Source organism: Perissodus microlepis, chromosome 2, assembly GCF_051167445.1.
Source record: "Perissodus microlepis isolate ML-2025 ecotype Zambia chromosome 2, ASM5116744v1, whole genome shotgun sequence".
Lineage (NCBI taxonomy): Eukaryota > Metazoa > Chordata > Actinopteri > Cichliformes > Cichlidae > Perissodus > Perissodus microlepis.
Genome location: NC_140462.1, coordinates 5,002,993 through 5,024,278, shown reverse-complemented (window position 1 = coordinate 5,024,278; position 21,286 = coordinate 5,002,993). Strand labels below are relative to the sequence as shown.

Below are 21,286 nucleotides of genomic sequence, written 5' to 3'. Positions count from 1 at the left end.
CAGATAATATTAAAGTGAGAAAATGGCACTTTCCTCTATAATTGCAAATTCCCTTATCCAGAGCACCTCAAAACGTCCGCTCTGCCTTGCCTTAAAGTCACTCCTGAGTTGAGGGTGCCCTTGCTATGCTAGTTACAGAACTTACTTGGCTCCAGGGTCGTAGATTCTGGTAAGGGTTTTTTGCATACGCCGAAGCGAAGGTTTATTAGTTCATAGACTGCCACCACACAGACACACGCATGCACGCACACACTCTGTCAAGCATAATCTCATTCTCTCATGAGAAAGCATTACTCTCAGGCCATCAGAATCCCATTACCTACACTGAATCATAAGTAAGAGAGAGAGAGTGAAACTGCACCCGAGAAAGAGAGAGAGATGATCGGGTTGGGCTCCATCCAGTAAGTGAATAAAGTGATCTATCCACCTCGGTCCACACACACATATACACACACTAGGAGGCATCCCTCAGGTGCAGAGACATAAAGATGGAAAGGTGTGCATGGAAACTGACCTCCTGATTGGAATTGATTCCAGAACAATCAGCACTGGCAGTATGCTACCATTATTTGGTTACCACACTGAGTGTGACTCATTGATCTATCATTACCATATGAGCATATGTGTGCGTGCGTGTGTTTGTGCGTGCGTGTGTGTGTGTGTTTTCATCTGTGCATCATTAATGATAAAACAAACATCACCTTGTTTCTCTACCTCCCCCCCTCCCTCTCTCCTCTCCTGTCCTCTTCTCACAGACGGCTGTCCTAACTTGTGTAACGGTAACGGCCAGTGCACCATGGGCCAGCAGAGTTGGCATTGCGAATGTCAGACGGGGTGGAGGGGCCCTGGTTGCAGTGTTGCCATGGAGACCTCCTGTGCCGACAACAAGGACAACGAAGGAGGTGAGTTTGGGTGGGGGGGGCGTATAGTGCCTTAAGAATTCAATTAGCAAAATCTGCTTCTTCAAAGAAATAAAGGATGATGGAGAAAATAAAATTAAACAAAATATAAAATTAAGGTCTCCTGAGAAGAGCCTTGACTGTGGATGGCAAAATTAAACTTTCCTAAGTGAAAGAAACAGATTATTCAAAGCTTCTTCTTTTTTTTTTCGCGTCCCTTAGAGCATTTATCATTGCTCTTCTTCTATCAGATGGACTGACAGACTGCATGGACCCAGACTGCTGCATCCAGAGTCCCTGCCAGAACAGCCCCCTGTGCCGGGGCTCCCGGGACCCTCTGCTAGTCATCCAGCAGAGCCCGATGTCCCAGCCACGAGTCCGCTCCTTCTACGACCGCGTCAAGATGCTTGTGGGACGGGACAGCACCCACATCATCCCTTTGGAAAACCCGTTCAACTCCAGGTATGGCAGGAAATTCAACCGCTAGCAACTAAGGCCATATCTTAAGAATGTGACGCAAAAGAGCCGTTCACAGAAACATTACAGATCTCATATTTTAAAATATGAGAATAATATGAAGTCACCGGTGAATATCTATACATACAGTGTAGTGATACTGTTCTACGCCCCACAAACTAGCAATACAAGCCAATAATGAAAGTAGGAATGCAGGATAAAAGCTTTGATCATTTACGGTGCTCTGTCTTTCGTTGGTGTTGCAAACACTGTAACATTGTGTGGTGACTGTGCATGAGTGCAAGTTTACATTTCAGCCGAATCTTAAAAGATTTGACATTTAAGTGAAAAAATACGAGCCGTGGAATATTTCCAATCTTTAGATTTCCAAAAACAAATATCAAATAGACTTTGAAATGGTTCGTACAGCTAGCCAAGACCTTAACAAATCCCACAGCCAATTGCTGGCAAGCCAAGATTCCCCATAGATTTAGAAGAGCTGTGAAGCGCTGTCCACTGTGTTGATTTTCCTCCGAATATATTTACACATGCTGACATCGGACGTTTCAAAGAAAATAACTTATCAAAGCGACGCTACCCTGAAATGTTTAAATGTTAATCTGCGTCTATTAGTTCTCGAGAATGCAATCTCTCGCCCGTACTTAACAATACGCGCACATACCCATCTATATTGTCATGGTTTGTTTACGTGATTGACACGAGTTCATCTAGACGGTGGGGGTAGCTGATTGTTTCTAATTAATGAGTGGTGGAAGAGCAGGGCAATAATTGAATGGGCAAATTGGATGATTGAAAGATGGAGAGATTAATCAAATCAGATGATGGATGGTTTGGGAAGACTGGTTTGACAGGCTGACTTTCGCTCCCCTCACTTGTGTCTCCTCTGTCTTCTTCCAGCTTGGCATCTCTAATTCGGGGTCAGGTGTTGACTACAGATGGAACCCCTCTGGTGGGGGTGAACGTGTCTTTTGTCAACTATCCCCACTACGGATACACGCTGACACGGCAGGATGGAATGTATGTACAACAGCCACCCAGCACTCCTTGCTGAAATATGGAAACTACCTCACCACATAGGCTCTGTTATTAAATCAGATTTGATTAGATTAGGTTAGAAAACTGATCCCACGAGAAGGCAGTGCTGTTGGTGGAACAAATAATTAGATACATGAAAGAAAAGGAGATTTCAAATAGCAGAGGAGTAAATGTATGTAACAAGAACAACACAACTGAGGATTGTAACACTAGAATCTTCTCTGAAGTGAAACTGCTAAAAAGAAAAACACATGTACATTATAGTAAATGCAGAGGAAGAAAGGGAAAAACAAAGTGCATAACGCAATGTAGGGTTTAAATTCTTCCTTCTACCTCATTACCTCTTACTTCTTCCTCCTGTTAAACTTGATTTGATTTCGTGATTTCACATGTGATTTTCTTTTTCACTGCAGCGATCAAAGCAAGGTTGAATCAAAGCCTTAACAGCTTAAGCAATTTTGAATTTCTTAGTTTTTTTTCTTCTTTGATAGCCACTTTCCAAACACATTTAGTTAAGTCATCTTACATGTCTTTTTAGTTCCTCTGCAGGAATTCCAGCTTCTCGGCTGCTTTGATTTGACTTCTCTGTCCAATTTCCCCCCCAACAACTTGTATTGAATTTAAGTCTGGCTGACATCTCTAACATGTTATTTCAAAATTTGATTCACTGGTTCTTCAGCCTGATCTCCACGCATTAAAAATACATTTTTCTCCCCCCCCCTCTTACGTGTCTTCTGTCATATTCTTTAAGCAATCGCCTTTCATCATTTGTTTCTTTGCAGCGTTTTCTTCGAGAAATATCCGAACTTCTTGTAATGTTTAATTGACCTTGAATTCCAGATGCGGTCTTCAATGAACACGTCTCCGTCTGGTCTTGTTTGGTCTCGCGGATTTTATGTTATTTTCTTCCAGTTGTTAGAGGCTCTCGCAGCTCCTCACGCAGCTCTGGCCGTTTCCCATAAGACGTGTCAATTGTGTGCGTGCGTGTGTGTGTGTGTGTGTGTGACCTTTTCCTCTACTAATCATTAACCTACAGCTGTTACCCATAATTTAGTGACAAAGGGTAAAAGGATAACATCTAATAAAATCACTTCTGTTATGAGACGTGTGTTCTAACGTCACCTTGTTCATATTTCAGAGCAGACCGATGGCTAGGTTGGCCTTCAACTTGTCACCTTGTTGTGGTCTGTGTACTGTTTTTTTGGACCGTAATTAATAATGTCGGAATATTTATTTCAGGTGTTTTGTTGTTGTGGAGTAATTGCTGTGTTAAGCTCTGTTTAGGTCCAAGTAACTTGGCCTGTCCATCCACCACGGCACTCCCCATGTATACCTCATTCCCGTCCTCTTCTCGCAAACCTCTCCAGGTTTGACCTGATAGCTAATGGTGGTGCATCACTGACCCTTCGGTTCGAGCGCGCCCCCTTCCTGAGCCAGGAGCGCACCGTGTGGCTGCCCTGGAGCCAGTTTTATGCTATGGACACTCTGGTGCTTAAGACAGAAGAGAACACGATCCCAGGCTGTGACCTGAGCGGTTTCGTCAGGCCTGACCCACTTGTGATTGCATCCCCTCTCTCCTCCTTCTTCAGCTCCAAGCCAGGGGAGAAACCCATCATACCGGAGACACAGGTGCAGTACCACTGACCTCTGGCTGCCGGCTAATCTTCCTTCTGGTTCCCTCGCTCTCTTCCCACTCTCCTGTATGCTTATCTTTTTGTAGCTCTCTTTCTCCTTCCGCTTCCATAGTTCCCCCATTTTATTCCCTCTTTCCTATTCCTTTATTTCTCCCATTGTTTTTTTGCCATTTCTTGTCCTTCAGCCATCAGTGGAAGCGTGACCCCCATTACTCCCTCTTTCTCTAATCCTCCCTAATCCCTCTCTCCCGCCATCCTCTCTTTGTCTTCCAGGTGCTGCATGAGCAGATCGAGGTGCCTGGCACAAGTTTAAAGCTGTGCTACCTAAGCTCCAGGACCCAAGGTTATCGCTCCCTCCTCAAGGTCACCATGACTCCAGCCGTGGTGTCCATGGGCCTTCTGAAGGTTCACCTGATGGTCGCGGTGGAGGGCCACCTCTTCCAGAAGTGGTTCCACGCCTCGCCCAACTTGGCATATACCTACATCTGGGATAAGACAGATGCATACGGGCAAAGGGTCTACGGGCTTTCCGAAGCTGTCGGTAAGTGGAAGGGATGGATAGAGGAAAAGCTGTGCTGGCGGGCACAGATCATTTTTTTCTCCCAGCCTTGCACACCCTGAATACATTAGACAGCACTGGTTATGACAGAGGGAGTGGGGCTAATTAGTGAGCCTGAAGGGGAGATAATACACCAGAAACCCAGCTTGGATCCACTTCGCAATATGGCCCCAGTGAAGGGCTCTTTTTTTTTTTTTATGTCTATTTTTCATTGAAGCCGCGTTTGGTTCAGTCAGCCAGCCGTAACTGTGGTGAAGGGTTATTAACCATCAGGAGGAGTTAGCAGTTAACTACTGGAGCAGCAAGCAGGAGTCCAGGGGAGCCTCAGTGCTATTACATTCTGCTGTCACAGTCGCTCACAGATGCTGTCAGCCAAACACTGCTGTCAGGCCACAGATGCAGTGGACATCTGGGGCTTCAGTGTGGAGGGGCACACTGTTTGGAAAATTGCATTCGCTGAAAGATCTTAAATGTCCCTTGAGTAGGAGCGATTTTCCAATTCCTGGAGAATATAAAGGACATACGTGGCTGATGATTAGGTTATGTTTTGCTAAGCATAGATACAGACACAGGTATACTGCATTACTGCTTGTAGTGAAGCTGAAAATGTGCTGGCAGCAGCACTCTCTTTAACTCAGGAGGGAGATGATGTGTTAACACACTTTTTTCCCTTTAACAAGCAGGAACACAACAACACACATATGAAAAAAACACGAAAACAAGCACGTAACACAAACACTCTCTGAGTAGTCTTCAAAAATACACCTGATCGCAACTAATTTCCCTTAATTGTTCAATTTATTTACTCAAATTAACCGTGGCTCAGTCAGGACGCGAACACGATCAGGGCATTATTTTTCCACAAGCAAAGTTTTTACCGTTGCAGCCAGCGTGGCCTCCAGGTTTAAAGGGCAATCTTTCCAATTAGCAAGCTTTTTAATTGATTTAACAGCATGCCAGAGTGTTAGTAAGGTGCGAGTGCAGGTTTTGGTACAGGTGCTAACTAGCTTCTCTGTGTTTCACACCTTAAATGAACTTGGGAGATTATATTTTGATGAAGTTTCACAGCCTCTCTTCCTATGTTGTTTCTTAAATGATTCTTTGATGTTTTCTCATCCCTTTATTTTGCACGTTCCCCTCCACCCAACCCCACCCCTCTCGTTTCTCTTGCCTCTACTCTTTCCTGCATGTAGTGTCAGTGGGCTATGAGTATGAGTCATGTGCCAGTCTCATCCTCTGGGAGAAGAGGACGGCCCTCCTGCAGGGCTACGAATTGGATCCCACAAATCTGGGCGGCTGGTCGCTCAACAAGCACCACATACTCAACACACGCAGTGGTACGTATACACACACACTTACACACTCATAGTTATGCAAAAGCCTTTTCTGTTTGTCCCCTGTTTTGCCTTCCAGTTTATATTTAGCCCATTCCCTGTGTGTAGCAGGTTTACAGTACACAATGTGCTATTGTCTTGGTGGTGATGGTGGAGAGGGGTTAGACCACACTGCGCTTCCTGTAGTTGAAGTTGCCAGACTTTACCTGTCAGTGAGGATTTTCACAGGAAGTGTTGTCTCACCTAGTTTGACTCCCTCATCCACTAAAAGTGTGCACCGACCAATCAGCAGCAGCTACTAAAACAGAGACAGGTGGTGTGGTTGGCAGAGACACCTTTGCCAAAACTTAGTTCGGGATCGCTTGAGTGGTATGCCATAAGCTGTATATAAAAGATAGATGATATCACCTATTGGTTTGTGAACTCCAATTGTGAAGCCTTAATTTTAGCATTATGGCCATCGCTTGTTGGCGGAGGATCAGCTAGTGCCAGTAAGCTCGGTTACCAAGTCCGTGTCGTTTCCTCGAATAGACAGAGATAAATGTGAAATAATACTAGAATTTCATTCATTAAAACTGGAACCTCGGCTTCTTGGACATGAGCTGACATAATATTTGTCACCGCAAACCCAGTCGTGAAGTCCAGTTCAGTGAGTTGAATTAGCTGATAGCTACCAATTAAAGGGAACTGTAGTTTTGTTTTGGGGGGTTTTGGCACTTTTATGTTGGCTTCGTTTTTCAACCCTAGGGGTTGCCGCTTGGTTTGAACGAGCTAATTAGCTCACTATGCACAAGTTCAGCCGAGGCTAAAGGCTTCCAGGTATTAAATTTAAAAAAACATTGAACAAGTTAAATCTTGCATTCTTGATGGCTCCAGCAACGAATTAAATGAAACCATTTTTACATCGGGGTGGATGTGATTGGGGGTAGCTGATTCCACGGTTACCTGTGGAATAATGAGCCCTTATCTGCTTTTGATATATCTGTTTGTCTTTTGTTGTTCACAGGCATCCTTCACAAAGGCAGCGGGGAAAACATCTTTGTGACAGAGCAGCCTCCGGTAATCACGAGCATCATGGGAAACGGCCGCAGGCGCAGCATCTCATGCCCCAGCTGTAACGGCCTCGCGGACGGCAACAAGCTGCTGGCTCCGGTTGCTTTGGCAATGGGCATCGATGGCAGCCTGTATGTCGGGGACCTCAATTTTGTGCGCCGGGTCTACCCGTCCATGAACACAACTGGCATCCTGGAACTGAGGTAAACCTCCAGATCTATGGGACAGTAAGTTACTAATTAATAGAATAGTAATCAATAGGAAAGCAGTTGTGAATTTAGAGGTTTCTCTATGTTGCAGATATATTGAGGTAAGTCACCAGGAAAAGGAAAAATTGTGGATAAAGACTGGATGTTTTCAGTGCTTACAAGATGTTAGATGAAAGAAGTGAGGTGAGAGACTTGGACTGGCAAGAAATATAGACTGTGCTAGATAACATTTCCCCAGGGTGTTTTTACACATCTTTAAATGTTGCTCTTCACACCACTGCCAGCTTTGTGTTGCTCTCTGTAGGTTGCTGTGCAGACTGTGTGAATTAACATTTGTTTTGCTGTGCTTCTGTCTCCCTTTCTTTTCTTAAAGAAACAAAGATTTCAGACACAGGTAAGAGGCTCAGCATGAAAAATTAACAACATGCCAGCAAAGGGAAAAAAAATGCAAAAGCGCTTCAAAGTATCATTTACATTGTAAATCCAGGCTGATTTTATAATTATACCTGTTTTGTTTTTTTGTCTTTTTTTGCTTCAGTAATAACCCAACCCATAAATACTTTATGGCTGTGGATCCGGTATCTGGGGCGCTGTTTATCTCAGACACAAACTCGCGACGGATTTACCGCGTGCGGTCATTAACCGGTGGTCGGCTGCTGTCGGATAATGCTGAGGTCGTGGCGGGGACGGGGGAGCAGTGCCTGCCCTTCGATGAGCGCTGTGGCGACGGTGGAAAAGCCACTGAAGCTACACTTATGAGCCCCAAAGGTGAGCCACTTAGGGGGAATTTCACATCACAGTTACCTTCATATTGTTTAAATTGCATTTTCTTGTATTACAGTATAAAATGCGGATATAGACTCTTAAGATATCCTTTGAAATGAGTTTTGTTGAGGAGACCTCCACTTTGTGATCCACAGTTCAGTTCACAAGACGTGTAATTTAAGGGGGCTTACATTTTCACTGATGAGTTTTTTTTTTTTTCATAATGCGCCCATCTTATGACTCAACTAAAGCAGGACAGAGACAGAAGGAGGTTATAAACCAGGTTAATGTTAAACTTATAATGGGATTATTTTTGTGGATCATTGGATCTCAGAACACTGTGACACCAAACTGTCAAGGATGTCACACTGTCACATTTCTTGTCATGTGTGTACATGTAGCGGCACGGATGTTAGAATATATACACTGTGTGCATGCAAGAGTGCATGCATGTGTGTGTGTATGCACGGTTCATGAGATAAGATGGGACGATCAGGGAAGACAATGAACTGCTGATTCTCTCTTACCCGTCACACAGTCAGAAAGCGTCAGTTCCTCCCTTTTCCTGTTTCTTCTCTTCCTCCAGCTCTTCCGCTCTTTTTCCTATTTATCTCCGTATCATTTACTCTGTGCACCCTTCGCTGTATCCTCCATCTGTTGTTTACTATCCCAGTGCATCTAGAAGTTATTTCTGGGCACACTTTACTTGAAGAGTCACACCTCTCTGAGCGTCTGCTGTCTGATAGACTGACGGGGTGACACCAACCCAGTGATAAAGGATAAAACGGAGAGAGGTATAAACAAGTCGAAAGTTGGGTGTCAAAAAACAAAAAACAAAAAAGAGATCAAGAGGAAACCAAGGAAGGAAGAGAAGCGCAAGAGATCACTCGCCATTCTAGATGATCCGCGTGCCGTCTGCGGGTGCCCTCTAAGGGGAGTTCAGCTCGGCATCCCGGTGACTCATCCCAAAACTAACATTTCTCAACAGTTCAATGCCCGTTCCATCACCGTGTTCCCTCTCATTCGATGAAGCATTGAGCAATTGAGCGGCCCGGGCTGCTATTCATTTTCAGCGGCTGAAAGAGTGAAGTTTAATTGACTTAAAATGTCTATGGGTATGGCCCCGCAGTGTTTGAGTTATGAGTCGTCATTCACGGTGTTCATCTCCCCCCGCTGACAGGTATCGCAGTGGATAAAAACGGGCTGATGTATTTCGTGGACGCCACCATGATCCGCAAGGTGGACCAGAATGGCATCATCTCTACTCTGCTGGGGGCTAACGACCTGACCGCCGTGCGGCCTCTGAGCTGTGACACCAGCATGGACGTCAGCCAGGTGGGAGAGAAAGGGGGGGAAAAAGAGACAAAAGCCGATGGTGTGATTGATGATGATCTAAGAGCTCCCTTAGTGCTGAGCTATGATGACTCTGTGGAGTAGAGCCAGCCGGGAGGTCAGGGAGAAACTGATTTAAGGAGGGATTAAAGAGTCAATGGATAAATGAATGGATCAGAAGAAAGTGAACACTGCTGCAGTCACTTAAATGAATAAGAGACTTGTCTGAACCTTGGCACCCTTTCGGTATAGATACCGTCTCACAGATCGTATAACTTCTGTTTCTGCCCGTCAGGTGCGTCTTGAGTGGCCCACAGACTTAGCAGTGAACCCCATGGACAACTCTCTGTACGTCCTGGAAAACAACGTCATTTTACGCATCACTGAGAACCACCAGGTCTGTACATACAGGGCTGCAAACCCATTAGAGTGCACACTCACCATAGGCTTTTGACAAGATTTCGTCCCAATTAGCCTTCCTAAAGCCAATTTAGAAGTAAAAAGTTCAAATTCTAAGTTTTGCAGGAAAATTACTGATTAATTAGTTCTAGGAAGATACTACTTACTACTTTGGAATCTTATGTTGGCATCCTACTTTTTTGGATCATCAATACTTTCTGCATTGTTTCCTAAAGGTGAGCATTATAGCAGGTCGGCCTATGCACTGCCAAGTGCCAGGCATCGACTACAGCCTCAGTAAGCTGGCTATACATGCCGCCCTGGAAAGCGCCACAGCCATCGCCTTGTCCCACACCGGCATCCTGTACATCGCCGAAACAGATGAGAAAAAGATTAACCGAGTGAGACAGGTATGCGGTTGTCTGGTTGTTTCTTTGTTCAAAGTGTGGGTGTTTTTATTTATTTATTTATTTGTTTATTTATTTATTTTTAGGTGAGCACTAATGGAGAAATCTCTCTCCTGGCCGGTGCTGCCTCTGACTGCGACTGCAAGAACGACGTCAACTGCAACTGCTTCTATGGTGACGAGGGCTACGCCCCCGACGCTGGCTTGAACTCCCCGACTTCCCTGGCCGTGTCCCCCGACGGGACTCTTTTTATTGCAGACCTCAACAACATACGCATCCGAGCCGTGCGAGCGAACCGGCCCGGCCCTGCCCTCTCGAGCGTCGGGTACGTGGGATCGGCGCAGTACGAAGTTGCGTCTCCGAGGGAGCAGGAGTTGTACGTCTTCAACGGGGAGGGGCTTCACATCCAGACAGTCAGCCTCGTGACTGGGGAGCCGCTTTTCAACTTCACCTACAGCCCAGACGGCGAGCTGGCCATGCTGGTGGATAACTGCAACAATACTGTGAAAGTGAGGCGGGATGGGCTGGGCCAAGGAGGAGGAGCCGGCCTGCTCAGACTGGTGCTGCTGCCTGAGAATCAAGTGGTGACCCTTGCACTGGACCCCAGTGGGGGGCTGCGTAGTGTGTCAGCCTTGGGCCAAGAAGTGGCTCTGATGAGCTATAGTGGCAACACGGGCCTCCTGGCAACCAAAGCAGACGAGACTGGATGGACCACATTTTACCAGTAAGTGTGTGACACTGTGTGCATTGTCTTCTTTGAGTGCTGTCGGGTTCATTTCCATCAATTCCCGTCCTCCGATTCCTGCTTTCTCCTTGAGTTTCACACAGTGCTCTGCTGCCCCCAAGTGTTAGCTTTTATATCTACAACCAAATACCCCCACCCCCTTGCCAAACTGTTTTTTGTGACTGTTGGGTGTACGCTTGATTTTCAACACACAGGTGGCACAAGTATGAACAAGTCTGCAATCTCCCATTTCACAGGTATGACAGCGAGGGTCGACTGACCAACGTGACATACCCCACGGGCATGGTGACAAGTCTGCACCGAGAGATCGAGCGCTCCATCAACATCGACATTGAGAGCTCGAGCAGAGACGACGATGTCACCGTCATCACCAACCTGTCCTCGGTTGAAGCCTCATACACCGTGGTACAAGGTAGGGGACACGCTTAGCACATACCTGGACACACGGAGGAAAAATGATCCGGCATTGAATTTTTAAATACTTGTGAAATGATGTGGCACAAAGACAGGCTAATCCTGGGTTCAACTTATCAACATGGAACAGTGTAAATCAAGCAACTATCGTTCATTAGTCATTCTGAGTAGACTTTTAAGTAATCCTGATAACGGTGAAGCAGATCTGTTTATGTGGTATCATCGCCCTAATGAGATTCATGCAGGCTCCAGCACTGCTTTGTCTTAGCATTCAAAAAAACACAGCCGCCCTCTGATGCTGAATGTGCTCAGGCCTGCCGGCTCTAATTGAAAGTCTTCTAATTTTCACTCAGTTATGTGCATGCTCCAGGAGATTATTTTCTTTCCCCCTACCCACACCCAGCCCTCTCTCGCTCCGCTCTTAAGGAGTAAAATTACCAATATATAGTTAATCCCAGCTGGGATCATCCTGCTTTTGAATATCATCACAGCAAAATTCATTAACTCGTGTAGAGTGAATCCTCCTCATCCCTCAAGCTCTCTCCTTACACACAGACAGAAACACACACACACATACTGACAGTTCCCATGATCCCTGAGCTTATTTGGTCTGTTTAGAGAGGTGGGGGGACAAAGACGAAGAAGAAGAAGAATTCTCCCGACCCCCCCACCCCTCCACTGACCGGTGCCGTGTGACGGACGTCTGAATCCAGACCAGACTCGTTCCAAAAACATTGAGAAAACGTTGCGTCTACATATATGTTTAGTCGTCCACCTCTGTTGCGGTAGAAGAGAAGAGTTGTTCACACGGCTGTAAGTAACTTAAGGTTTCCACTGCACTGTGTGGGTTTGAGCACAGCTCTCTGCTGACATACTCACTTAACCGTCTCCCTCACTTTCGGCTCTTTCTCGCTCTCTTCATTAACTCCAGCACAGTGAATTCTCCTTGGCCCTCCAGCTCTCATTTCACCCTCTCTCTCTCACGCACGCTCGCTATCCCTCTACCTCGCTTCTGTTTTATTACGAGGTTGTTCAGACAGAGAGAGCGGAGAAGATTTATCTAAAGGCTGTTGCTGCCAAGTCAATGGAAAAAGCTTCACTTGTCTGTTTGAGGCATTGTTAAAATGTGCCTGGAGCTTTATTACAAATTGGCCTTATGGATTACTGTCATTTATGGCAGGACTTCAAAGAGACAACCATCCAATCCCCTACCCCCTCACCTTTTGTAAGTGAAATAAAGAAAGCTCCCAACTCTGCATCTTCTCGATATTTCTGAGCTGAAAACAATTTAATCTCGCTTTTAATCACTTCATTGTGGTCGGGGGTGGGGAGGAGAGCTTGCTTTCAGACATCAGAGGGAAAATTTAGCCTCTGCATTAATCACGGGCTTATCTGTCTCTATTCTTGTTGAAGTCGATAAATTGGAGAGATGTTGATTGTGGAGCGATGTCTCTTTAGCCGGAGGATTTTTCTATTTAGAATAGCGCGCAGTTTGTGGGAAGGAGTCAGAAATCAGGGCCGCAAACGTTTAATGGACACGATCTGATTCCGACTGACGTAAGCCTCTGTGACTCGGATTTCCCATCGCCATCAGATGCTAAAGTGCCCGTTCTGTCGGATCACTTCTGATTGGTCCGTCGGGTCTAAGCTTGGATTTTGTGCAGTAAAAAAACAGAGTAAATACGTGAATCTGTCAACACAGGCTGCAGTTTACCTGACAGAATCAGCTCATCCAAACAGTAGAAAGCTTATGTAACATTTCCCAGACCACAGTGAAAATGCAGTACGGTTGAAAAGCAGTGCAAAGATAAAATGATACAACTTGTCTGATGGAACCTACAGTGTTTTTTTATCTTTTCACCTTCTTTTACTGTACGTACAGTAATTTTCAGAGTGAATGATCCTATGTATCCTTGCCTGAAAGGTCATAAAACGTAATGTATTCTCCTCACCAGTGTTCATATCCTATCTATTGCCAATATCCTCTACATGAAACTAGTACCTTCACATTGCTATTCTGATTTCATAGATTATAATTTTTTTACCAACTGTCTGACCTGAATCGAATACTTTCAGGTTTCGATTCGCTAAGATTTGGGTACTACGCTTCTTCTGAGGTACTGTCATTTGGATCTCAACACAAGAACTTAGGTTGCAGTTGAATAGTCAGACTTTCTCTTTTTCAAACCACTTTTCATTCACCTCAGTGGAAAACGTCATGAAGCAAAGGAAAGGTGCAGAGGAGAATTTGCAAAGATGTAGGCAAAGAGACTGCACTTACACTAAGCTGTTTGATAATATGAGGAGGCTGTTGACCTGAGTGTGCCAGGTAGAAGCTGAAATTGCCCAAAGATGGAGCACTTTCCACTTTATTAGTTAGATTGGAGTTTCTAAGAAGAATATCTTTTCCTGTCACAGCGGTGGTGTTGTCTTAAGAGTTGCTCCTCCTCCTGTCCACTTGTATTTTCTCTTTCTGTCTCTCTCCGCTGAATCAACTTTAACCCATTCTTTATTGGGGCTTTCAGCATCTCTGGAGCAAAATTAAGTAATGATAATCCTAAAAGTTGGCAGTGAGTGCAGCAGCTCCCAAAACAAGGATATAAGCACACAACACTAAACTAAACAACCTTCCCTTTTACATTATTTTAAAATGGCTAATTAGCTTTATTTATATACCGCTTTTGTAAACTCATGCTGAAAAATACTTCACGTGAGGCAGCAGCAGATTTAAATAAAGTGGAACGTTTCGAGTTGGTTTAACAAATTGTTAAAAGTTTTCGAAGTATTTGTATATCAGCTCCAGATGTGGCATTAGGCTGACAGTTTAGCAGTCTAGTCATCACTTTGTTCTCAAGCATTATCTTCTTTCCTTTCATAGTCCGCTGTAGCCTGTGCTTAAGGAAGTCATAAAGGAAGCACTAAAGCACTTTAGTGTTTACCAGCTCTTATTATGGTCGCCACACCCATATTTCCAGGTCACTTCACTCATTGTGGAAGCTTCCCAAAAGACACTGGCTATTCAGTTGGAACCTGGAATTCTTGTGTGCCTCTCGTCTTGTCTTTGATGCCGTGTCTGCTGGTGTCCCCCTACAGACCAGGTGAGGAACAGCTATCAGCTGTGTAACAATGGGACCCTAAGAGTGATGTACGCCAATGGGATGGGCATCAGTTTCCACACAGAGCCGCACATCCTGGCGGGTTCTGTCAGTCCAACCATCGGCCGAAGGAACATCACTCTGCCTACAGACAATGGTCTCAACTCCATTGAGTGGCGACTGCGCAAGGAGCAGACCAAGGGCAAGATCACCGTGTTTGGGAGGAAGCTGAGGGTAACCAATTTTACTAACCTGTCCACTGCTTTGTTAAAATCCACATGTGCAGTTCACTTAACTTACCTGACAAACGCCTTCCTTTTCTTTAGGCTCATGGCCGCAATCTCCTCTCCATCGATTTTGATCGCAACACCCGTACGGAAAAGATTTACGACGATCACCGCAAGTTCACGCTGCGCATCATGTACGACGCTCAGGGCCGGCCAGCTATGTGGTTGCCCAGCAGCAGCCTGGCCGTAGTCAACGTGTCGTACTCCGCCACCGGACAGCTTGTAGGGCTGCAGAGGGGAAGCATGAGTGAGAGGACGGAATTTGACCCCCAGGGACGCATCCTGTCTCGCTCTTTTGTAGACGGGAAGGTGTGGAGCTACAGCTATCTTGACAAAGTGAGTGCATTTATCTTCAACACTGTCATCCGCAAAGTCACATCCAGAGGAAGGCATTAGCAAGAAAGTACAGTAATTTGGATTGTAGGACTGAGTGAAATAATACATCATTTTTATGGTTATGAAGGTTCAGATTTGTCAGGAGAGAGAGCAAATTACTCCTGGTGCTATTTCACAGGAGACAAGTCACCCAGTGATAATGCTATTATATTAATCCGTATTTCACCTCCCTGCTCTGCTTCCAGTCCATGGTGCTGCTCCTGCAAAGCCAGAGGCAGTACGTCTTTGAGTTTGACGCCTCGGGTCGAGTCACAGCTGTCACGATGCCCAGTGTCGCTCGCCACACTATGTTCACGCACGTGTCCGTTGGCTATATTCGCAACACCTACAACCCTCCGGAGAGCAACGCCTCCATCATCCACGATTTCAGTGAGGACGGCAGACCTCAGGCCGTACATTACCTGGGCACCGGGCGCCGTGTCCTCTACAAGTATGGCAAGCTAACAAAGCTGTCAGAGATCGTTTACGACAGCACCGCTGTCACTTTTGGGTACGACGAGACAGCCGGCGTGCTAAAGATGGTCAACCTGCAGAGCGGGGGTTTCTCCTGCACCATCCGCTATCGCAAAATGGGCCCGCTTATCGACAAGCAGATCTATCGCTTCAGTGAGGAGGGGATGGTCAACGCGCGGTTCGACTACACCTACCATGACAACAGCTTCCGGATTGCCAGCATGAAGCCGGTCATCAGTGAGACGCCACTGCCTGTTGACCTCTACCGATATGATGAGATCTCTGGAAAGGTGCAGAAGATTTTTTCTGGTTTACTTTCCTGTTTTAGCAACGCCCAAGTATTTGTAGCTTACCTTTCTTGCTTTTTCCTCCTTACAGATAGAACACTTTGGAAAGTTTGGGGTCATTTACTACGACATCAATCAAATCATCACCACTGCCGTTATGACACTGAGTAAGCATTTTGACACCCACGGTCGCATCAAGGAGGTCCAGTACGAGATCTTCCGTTCTCTCATGTACTGGATGACGGTCCAGTATGACAGCATGGGACGTGTGGTGAAGAGAGAGCTTAAAATCGGGCCCTACGCCAACACCACACAGTACCGCTACGATTACGATGGAGACGGGCAGCTCAGTGGCGTCAAGGTGAGCAGAGAGGCTGGGATTCTAACCGTGCGGTGTGTCTTCATTAGAGGCTGAAGTATCCATAACTCTGATTTACAAACATCATTGTTTGTTTCCAGGTGAATGATTGGTCTACCTGGCGCTACAGCTACGACCTTAACGGTAACCTCCACCTGCTGAATCCTGGGAACAGTGCCCGGATCTTGCCTCTGCGTTACGACCTCAGAGATCGCATTACGCGCCTGGGAGATGTCCAATATCGCCTGGACGAAGACGGCTTCCTGAGTCAGCGTGGGACGGACGTTTTTGACTATAACTCCAAAGGTCAGCTCCTGCGGGCGTACAACAGAGGTCCAGGAGGCTGGAGCGTTGTATATCACTATGACGGGCTCGGTCGCAGGGTGTCCACGAGGAACAGCCTGGGGCAGCACCTTCAGTTCTTCTATGCTGACCTCAACCATCCAACCAGGGTGACGCACATCTTCAATCACTCCAGCTCTGACATCTCGTCACTCTACTATGACCTCCAGGTGGGCGTGGTTGGTTAATTATAAGATCATCCTATAATGTTTGTGGTGCAGACTGTTTAATCAGCACAACATGATCCTGAACTAAAATGGGAATTTGTAACTGTCTATTGATCAGGGTCATCTCTTTGCCATGGAGGTGAGCAGTGGAGAGGAATATTACATAGCTTCTGACAACACCGGCACACCGCTAGCAGTCTTCAGCAGCAATGGACAAATGATCAAACAGGTATCCAGCTGTGAATCACACCTGTTCCACATTTATTCCCTCCACCATCCGCATTGTTGTTTATATTTGACTGATCTGCTTCTCTTACCCAGGTCCAGTACACCGCCTACGGTGAGGTGTATCTGGACTCTAACCCAGAGTTCCAACTGGTGGTGGGTTTCCACGGCGGCCTGTACGACCCCTTGACGAAGCTGGTCCACTTCACCCAGCGGGACTACGACGTCTTGGCTGGACGGTGGACCTCACCCGACTACAGCATGTGGCCCAAGATAGGAAAAGATCCCGCTCCCTTTAATCTGTATATGTTCAAGAACAACAACCCACTCAGTGACATGCTGGATGTTAAAAACTACGTCACAGGTAGATAGTTACAAATATTATGAGGGCCAAATGGTGAAATGTGTTGTATGAATATTTAGCCCTTGTACTCTGTCTCAGATGGTTGGCTGTGTTTCTTCCTGGCATATTAAAAAGCAGGGAAAATAACGCTTCTAGTTTACTTAACAAGCTCATCTTAGCTTATGTCCTGAGACTGTCAGGAATCTCTAGTGTTCAGCAGAACAGATTGTTGTGGACTAGATAGTTTATGCTAGTAACAATGTACTACAGATGGCACGGACGAGATAAGTCACAAAAGCAAACACGCTTTCAGTTTTTTGGTTTTTTGTTATACTAAAACCACTGCTTCATTTGCTACTGTGTTTAACTTTGTCATTCAGCAAAAGTAATTTCCCCTCGTCTGCTTGCTGTAGATGTGAAGAGTTGGCTGGTAATGTTTGGCTTCCAGCTCAGTAACATAATCCCAGGGTTCCCTCGACACTCGCTCTACTTTGTGGAGCCACCGTATGAGCTGCAGGCCACCCAGCACTGTGAGAACGGACAGGTACACCTATTTAAAATATATACCCACTCTCATTATTAAATCAAATATTGACCATTTTCTTTTAAATCTAATATAAATGTGCCCTGTATTTACTCACTGCGGTCAGCTGTGTGTTATTACATTATCATCTCTTTCAAAAAAGTGACAAAGCTTTTCTTTAACTTTTTCTATATAGCTCATAACCGGCGTGCAGCAAGCAGCTGAGCGCCACAACCAGGCCTTCATGGCCCTGGAGGGTCGTCTGCTCAACAAGGAGCGTCGCAGGCGCAAGGACAAGCCCGGCCACTGGTTCGGCACCAGCACCCCCATAATAGGCAGAGGAGTAATGGTGGCGCTGCAGGAGGGGAGAGTGGTGGCCGGCGTGTCGGCACTGGCCAGCGAAGACAGCCGCAAAGTGGCTCTGGTGCTCAATGGTGCGCAGTACCTCGAAGGCACGCATTACACACAGGATGGAAAGGACTGCCACTACTTTGTGAAGGTAGGCTCTGCTGACAGCGACCTGCTGGCCCTGGGGCTTACAAACGGGCGCAAGTCACTGGAGAGCGGAATCAATGTGACAGTGAGCGGGCGGTCGAGGAGAGGAGTGACCGTGGAGTTTGCAGTTCCGTCATTATTACTGAGCGTTCGGTACGGGCTCGCTGCAGACGTGCTGGACGAAGAGAAGGTAAGACTGTTGGAGCTGGCCAGGCAGAGGGCGCTGGCGGGGGCCTGGGCCAAGGAACAGCAGCGAGCTAGGGACGGAAAGGGAGGCAGTCGCCTCTGGACAGAAGGGGAGAGACAGCAGCTCCTAACGACAGGTCGGGTACAGGGCTATGACGGCTACTACGTACTGCCTGTGGAGCAGTATCCAGAACTGGCTGACAGCAGCAACAACATCCAGTTTCTCAGACAGAACGAGATGGGCAGGAGGTAACAGCCCACTGGAAGGGCGGACTCTTCCCACTCTCTCCCACTTTCACATCTCGAGATTTTGTCCCGGTTCCTTTTTTTTTTTCTCTTACCCTCCCTCCTCTTAAAACCCATGGAGATTTAACCAACAAACGGGGTTATTCACGGAACGCTGCAGGGACTTTTAAAAAAGAATGACTTACCAGACAACACATTGTTAATTTTACTGCCACAGGCAAAAAAATAAAAATACAAATAAAAAATACAGTTTAGTCAGTCAGATTTTTTGTTCTGTTTTTTTTTCTTTTGAAAAAACTTTGAACAACTGAAAAAGCACTGAAGAACTTTGAGAACTGTTGCTTAATGAGTAAGAAGATTCCCCTTTTTAAAAAAGATAGTGATATTTTTGCCCATATTTTTTGGGTCACACTGAGAGCGTCCATGACAGCTACTGGTAACACGGAGGGTTTGCACTGCGGTGGCTTCTGCGATCGAGGCTTATCTGTCTCTAATCGACGCTAGAGGCAAAAAAAAAACAAAAAAAAGGGACCAAAGTGGAGGCAGAGCCACTCCAGAGTGCCGCCATTAAAACTGCTCATCAAAAGGAGGACGTCGTGCACAGCGACAGACACGGCAACGCTAAGAGTTGCCCACCACTATGAGTCATCTCCCTGTCTCAGGCCTCCCATTGTCCACCTCGGACACCCAACCAAGCAACACGCGGGCTAACGGCATCCTTGAAAAATCCACGCTGTTAACAGACTACAAAGTAAACTTTTTAACAAAAACAAAGTCAAAAAAATGTGATGGCTATATTTGTGGACAGTGGTGTCACACGGCATTGTTTATTTTGAAACGGGGAAAAGAATCATACTACTTACATATGTGTCCGACTACACTGAATTTCAGGATGTTGCGTATACTGTAGATGCCGTAGTTTTGTACGTTCCAGTCGCGGTAGAATTGTGAGACTTTCACATAAGGCACTTCTGTACAGAACGATCAAACACACCGATCACAGAGTTCAGACAACATGCTTACGTTAGTATTTATTTGATTTTCTTCTTCGTTTTTTTAATTTATTTATTCTTAGTACTATATGACAATCATGAATGAGTCACCAGTTCTATTCAATATGAACATTAAATGGATGAGTTTATTTTCTTTTGTAAGATATGTAAGAAATTGTTCATTTTTGGGGTTTTTTTGTATTCATTTCCGTTTGCTGCCAGGGCAAATAATAGTCACTCTCAAAAAGAATAATTTATGTAATAAAGTGTTTTAAAAAAAAAAAACAGTTTATACTTTAAATAAAGTCTTTAAAACTGTGAAATCTGTTTTTTCGAAATATATTTCGATGTACAGTGTATAGACTTACCTTTATGCAGCACAGTAGAATATTGTTCAGATTATCAAGTTTTATATTTCTAAGAGGAAGTGGCTTGTAATGTGCAAAATCTTTAGCTGGTCTTACTACTCTAGAGTTTTGTGGCACTCTAATACTCCATATCTACAATATCGACCCCCCCACCCCACCCCCAGTTTGTTGTTTTTGACTGGGGGTTGTTTTTTTTTCTTTTTGTTCGGAAGCTGTCCTAGATCCCAACAGCAGTAGCAGTAATGGATCCCTCTCACTGTGAAGAGACTCGTGCTGGATGTCATAATGTACCAAATCAGTATTATCAAAGGATGATTCTTATACATTCGCTGAAAACGAGACTCTTCTGAGAAACCTTATCAATAAAACATAATTGTTTACTTCAGCCGAGTGACGTGTACTTCACTTTCATCCCACTTTTCCGTTTGACGACTACCGATGTTACTCATACGGAACATCCTCATTATTTTATGACATGCATTCGTATTAGTTGTGTGATGCTGAAATGCATTTCAAAGGTATCTTTGAGCTTGTTGCTGGTACTGGAAAGTTCCAATAATTAAAACGGGCAGCCCCCACCCAGCCCTTTCTTTGTTAACTGTATATCATTTCCTTAGGTTTGTTCAGAAAATAAGAGGTAATTAACAGCAGTGTTTTATAAACACACAGAGAGCTACCATTTCCCTCTCGTCTATGCTCTGTGGGGGGGGGGCTACATTTTTTATATCTGCTGCCTCTTGACACTTACTTGGGCATGTTTACATAAGCTAAAGTAGATGTGACAGCATTTTCAATGAAGGCTTAATTATAAAGGAGGAGCGTGCGGTCGCAGATGATATCGCAGTGCCTTTGATGATGTTGCTTACAAATTTAAAAGCTCCCAAAAAACACAACCTCAGACTCGAACCTGCACTTTCACTCTTAGTCTCCAGCAATACACCTGCCAGGTTTGACAGGTGAAGTTGTGGTCTCCCTCTTTTTTTTTAGGGGTTTCTCACTGTTGCCAAGGCAATTATCGCGATAAGGCACAGGGCAGGATCTGATATATCGCCAGCTCAGACAACACAGTTTAAAAAATATAACTCTGACATTTTCATGTCCATGCCACCAGCAACTACTCTAGTAAATGTTTCCTATAAACATTAAAAATGTTTGTATTAATGGGTATTAGTGATGTAATTACAATGTGTAGAATTTACTGTCCACCTACGCTCACTGCTCGCTCTTTTAGGTACAACTTGCCAGTACCGGGTTGGACTCC

General features: G+C 45.4%; 1 protein-coding gene across 13 annotated transcripts in view; it reads left to right on the top strand.

Moving 5' to 3' along the window:
• Positions 1-20,410, top strand: part of tenm2a (teneurin transmembrane protein 2a) — a 209,646-nt gene extending 189,236 nt beyond the window's left edge. For all 13 annotated transcript variants that reach the window (XM_084941579.1, XM_084941570.1, XM_084941564.1 and 10 more), the window contains 23 exons: positions 756-902; positions 1,151-1,361; positions 2,274-2,393; positions 3,779-4,040; positions 4,319-4,586; positions 5,798-5,941; positions 6,945-7,194; positions 7,574-7,594; positions 7,739-7,968; positions 9,146-9,300; positions 9,593-9,694; positions 9,933-10,106; positions 10,190-10,827; positions 11,085-11,260; positions 14,356-14,591; positions 14,684-14,980; positions 15,226-15,783; positions 15,872-16,141; positions 16,240-16,650; positions 16,766-16,876; positions 16,969-17,236; positions 17,629-17,759; positions 17,935-20,410. In XM_084941579.1, the coding sequence (XP_084797705.1) occupies positions 756-902; positions 1,151-1,361; positions 2,274-2,393; positions 3,779-4,040; positions 4,319-4,586; positions 5,798-5,941; positions 6,945-7,194; positions 7,574-7,594; positions 7,739-7,968; positions 9,146-9,300; positions 9,593-9,694; positions 9,933-10,106; positions 10,190-10,827; positions 11,085-11,260; positions 14,356-14,591; positions 14,684-14,980; positions 15,226-15,783; positions 15,872-16,141; positions 16,240-16,650; positions 16,766-16,876; positions 16,969-17,236; positions 17,629-17,759; positions 17,935-18,672 (5,918 nt within the window). In that variant the 3' untranslated portion in view covers positions 18,673-20,410. The remainder of the gene's footprint in view (positions 1-755; positions 903-1,150; positions 1,362-2,273; positions 2,394-3,778; positions 4,041-4,318; positions 4,587-5,797; positions 5,942-6,944; positions 7,195-7,573; positions 7,595-7,738; positions 7,969-9,145; positions 9,301-9,592; positions 9,695-9,932; positions 10,107-10,189; positions 10,828-11,084; positions 11,261-14,355; positions 14,592-14,683; positions 14,981-15,225; positions 15,784-15,871; positions 16,142-16,239; positions 16,651-16,765; positions 16,877-16,968; positions 17,237-17,628; positions 17,760-17,934) is intronic.
• The last annotated feature ends 876 nt before the right edge of the window (positions 20,411-21,286 follow it).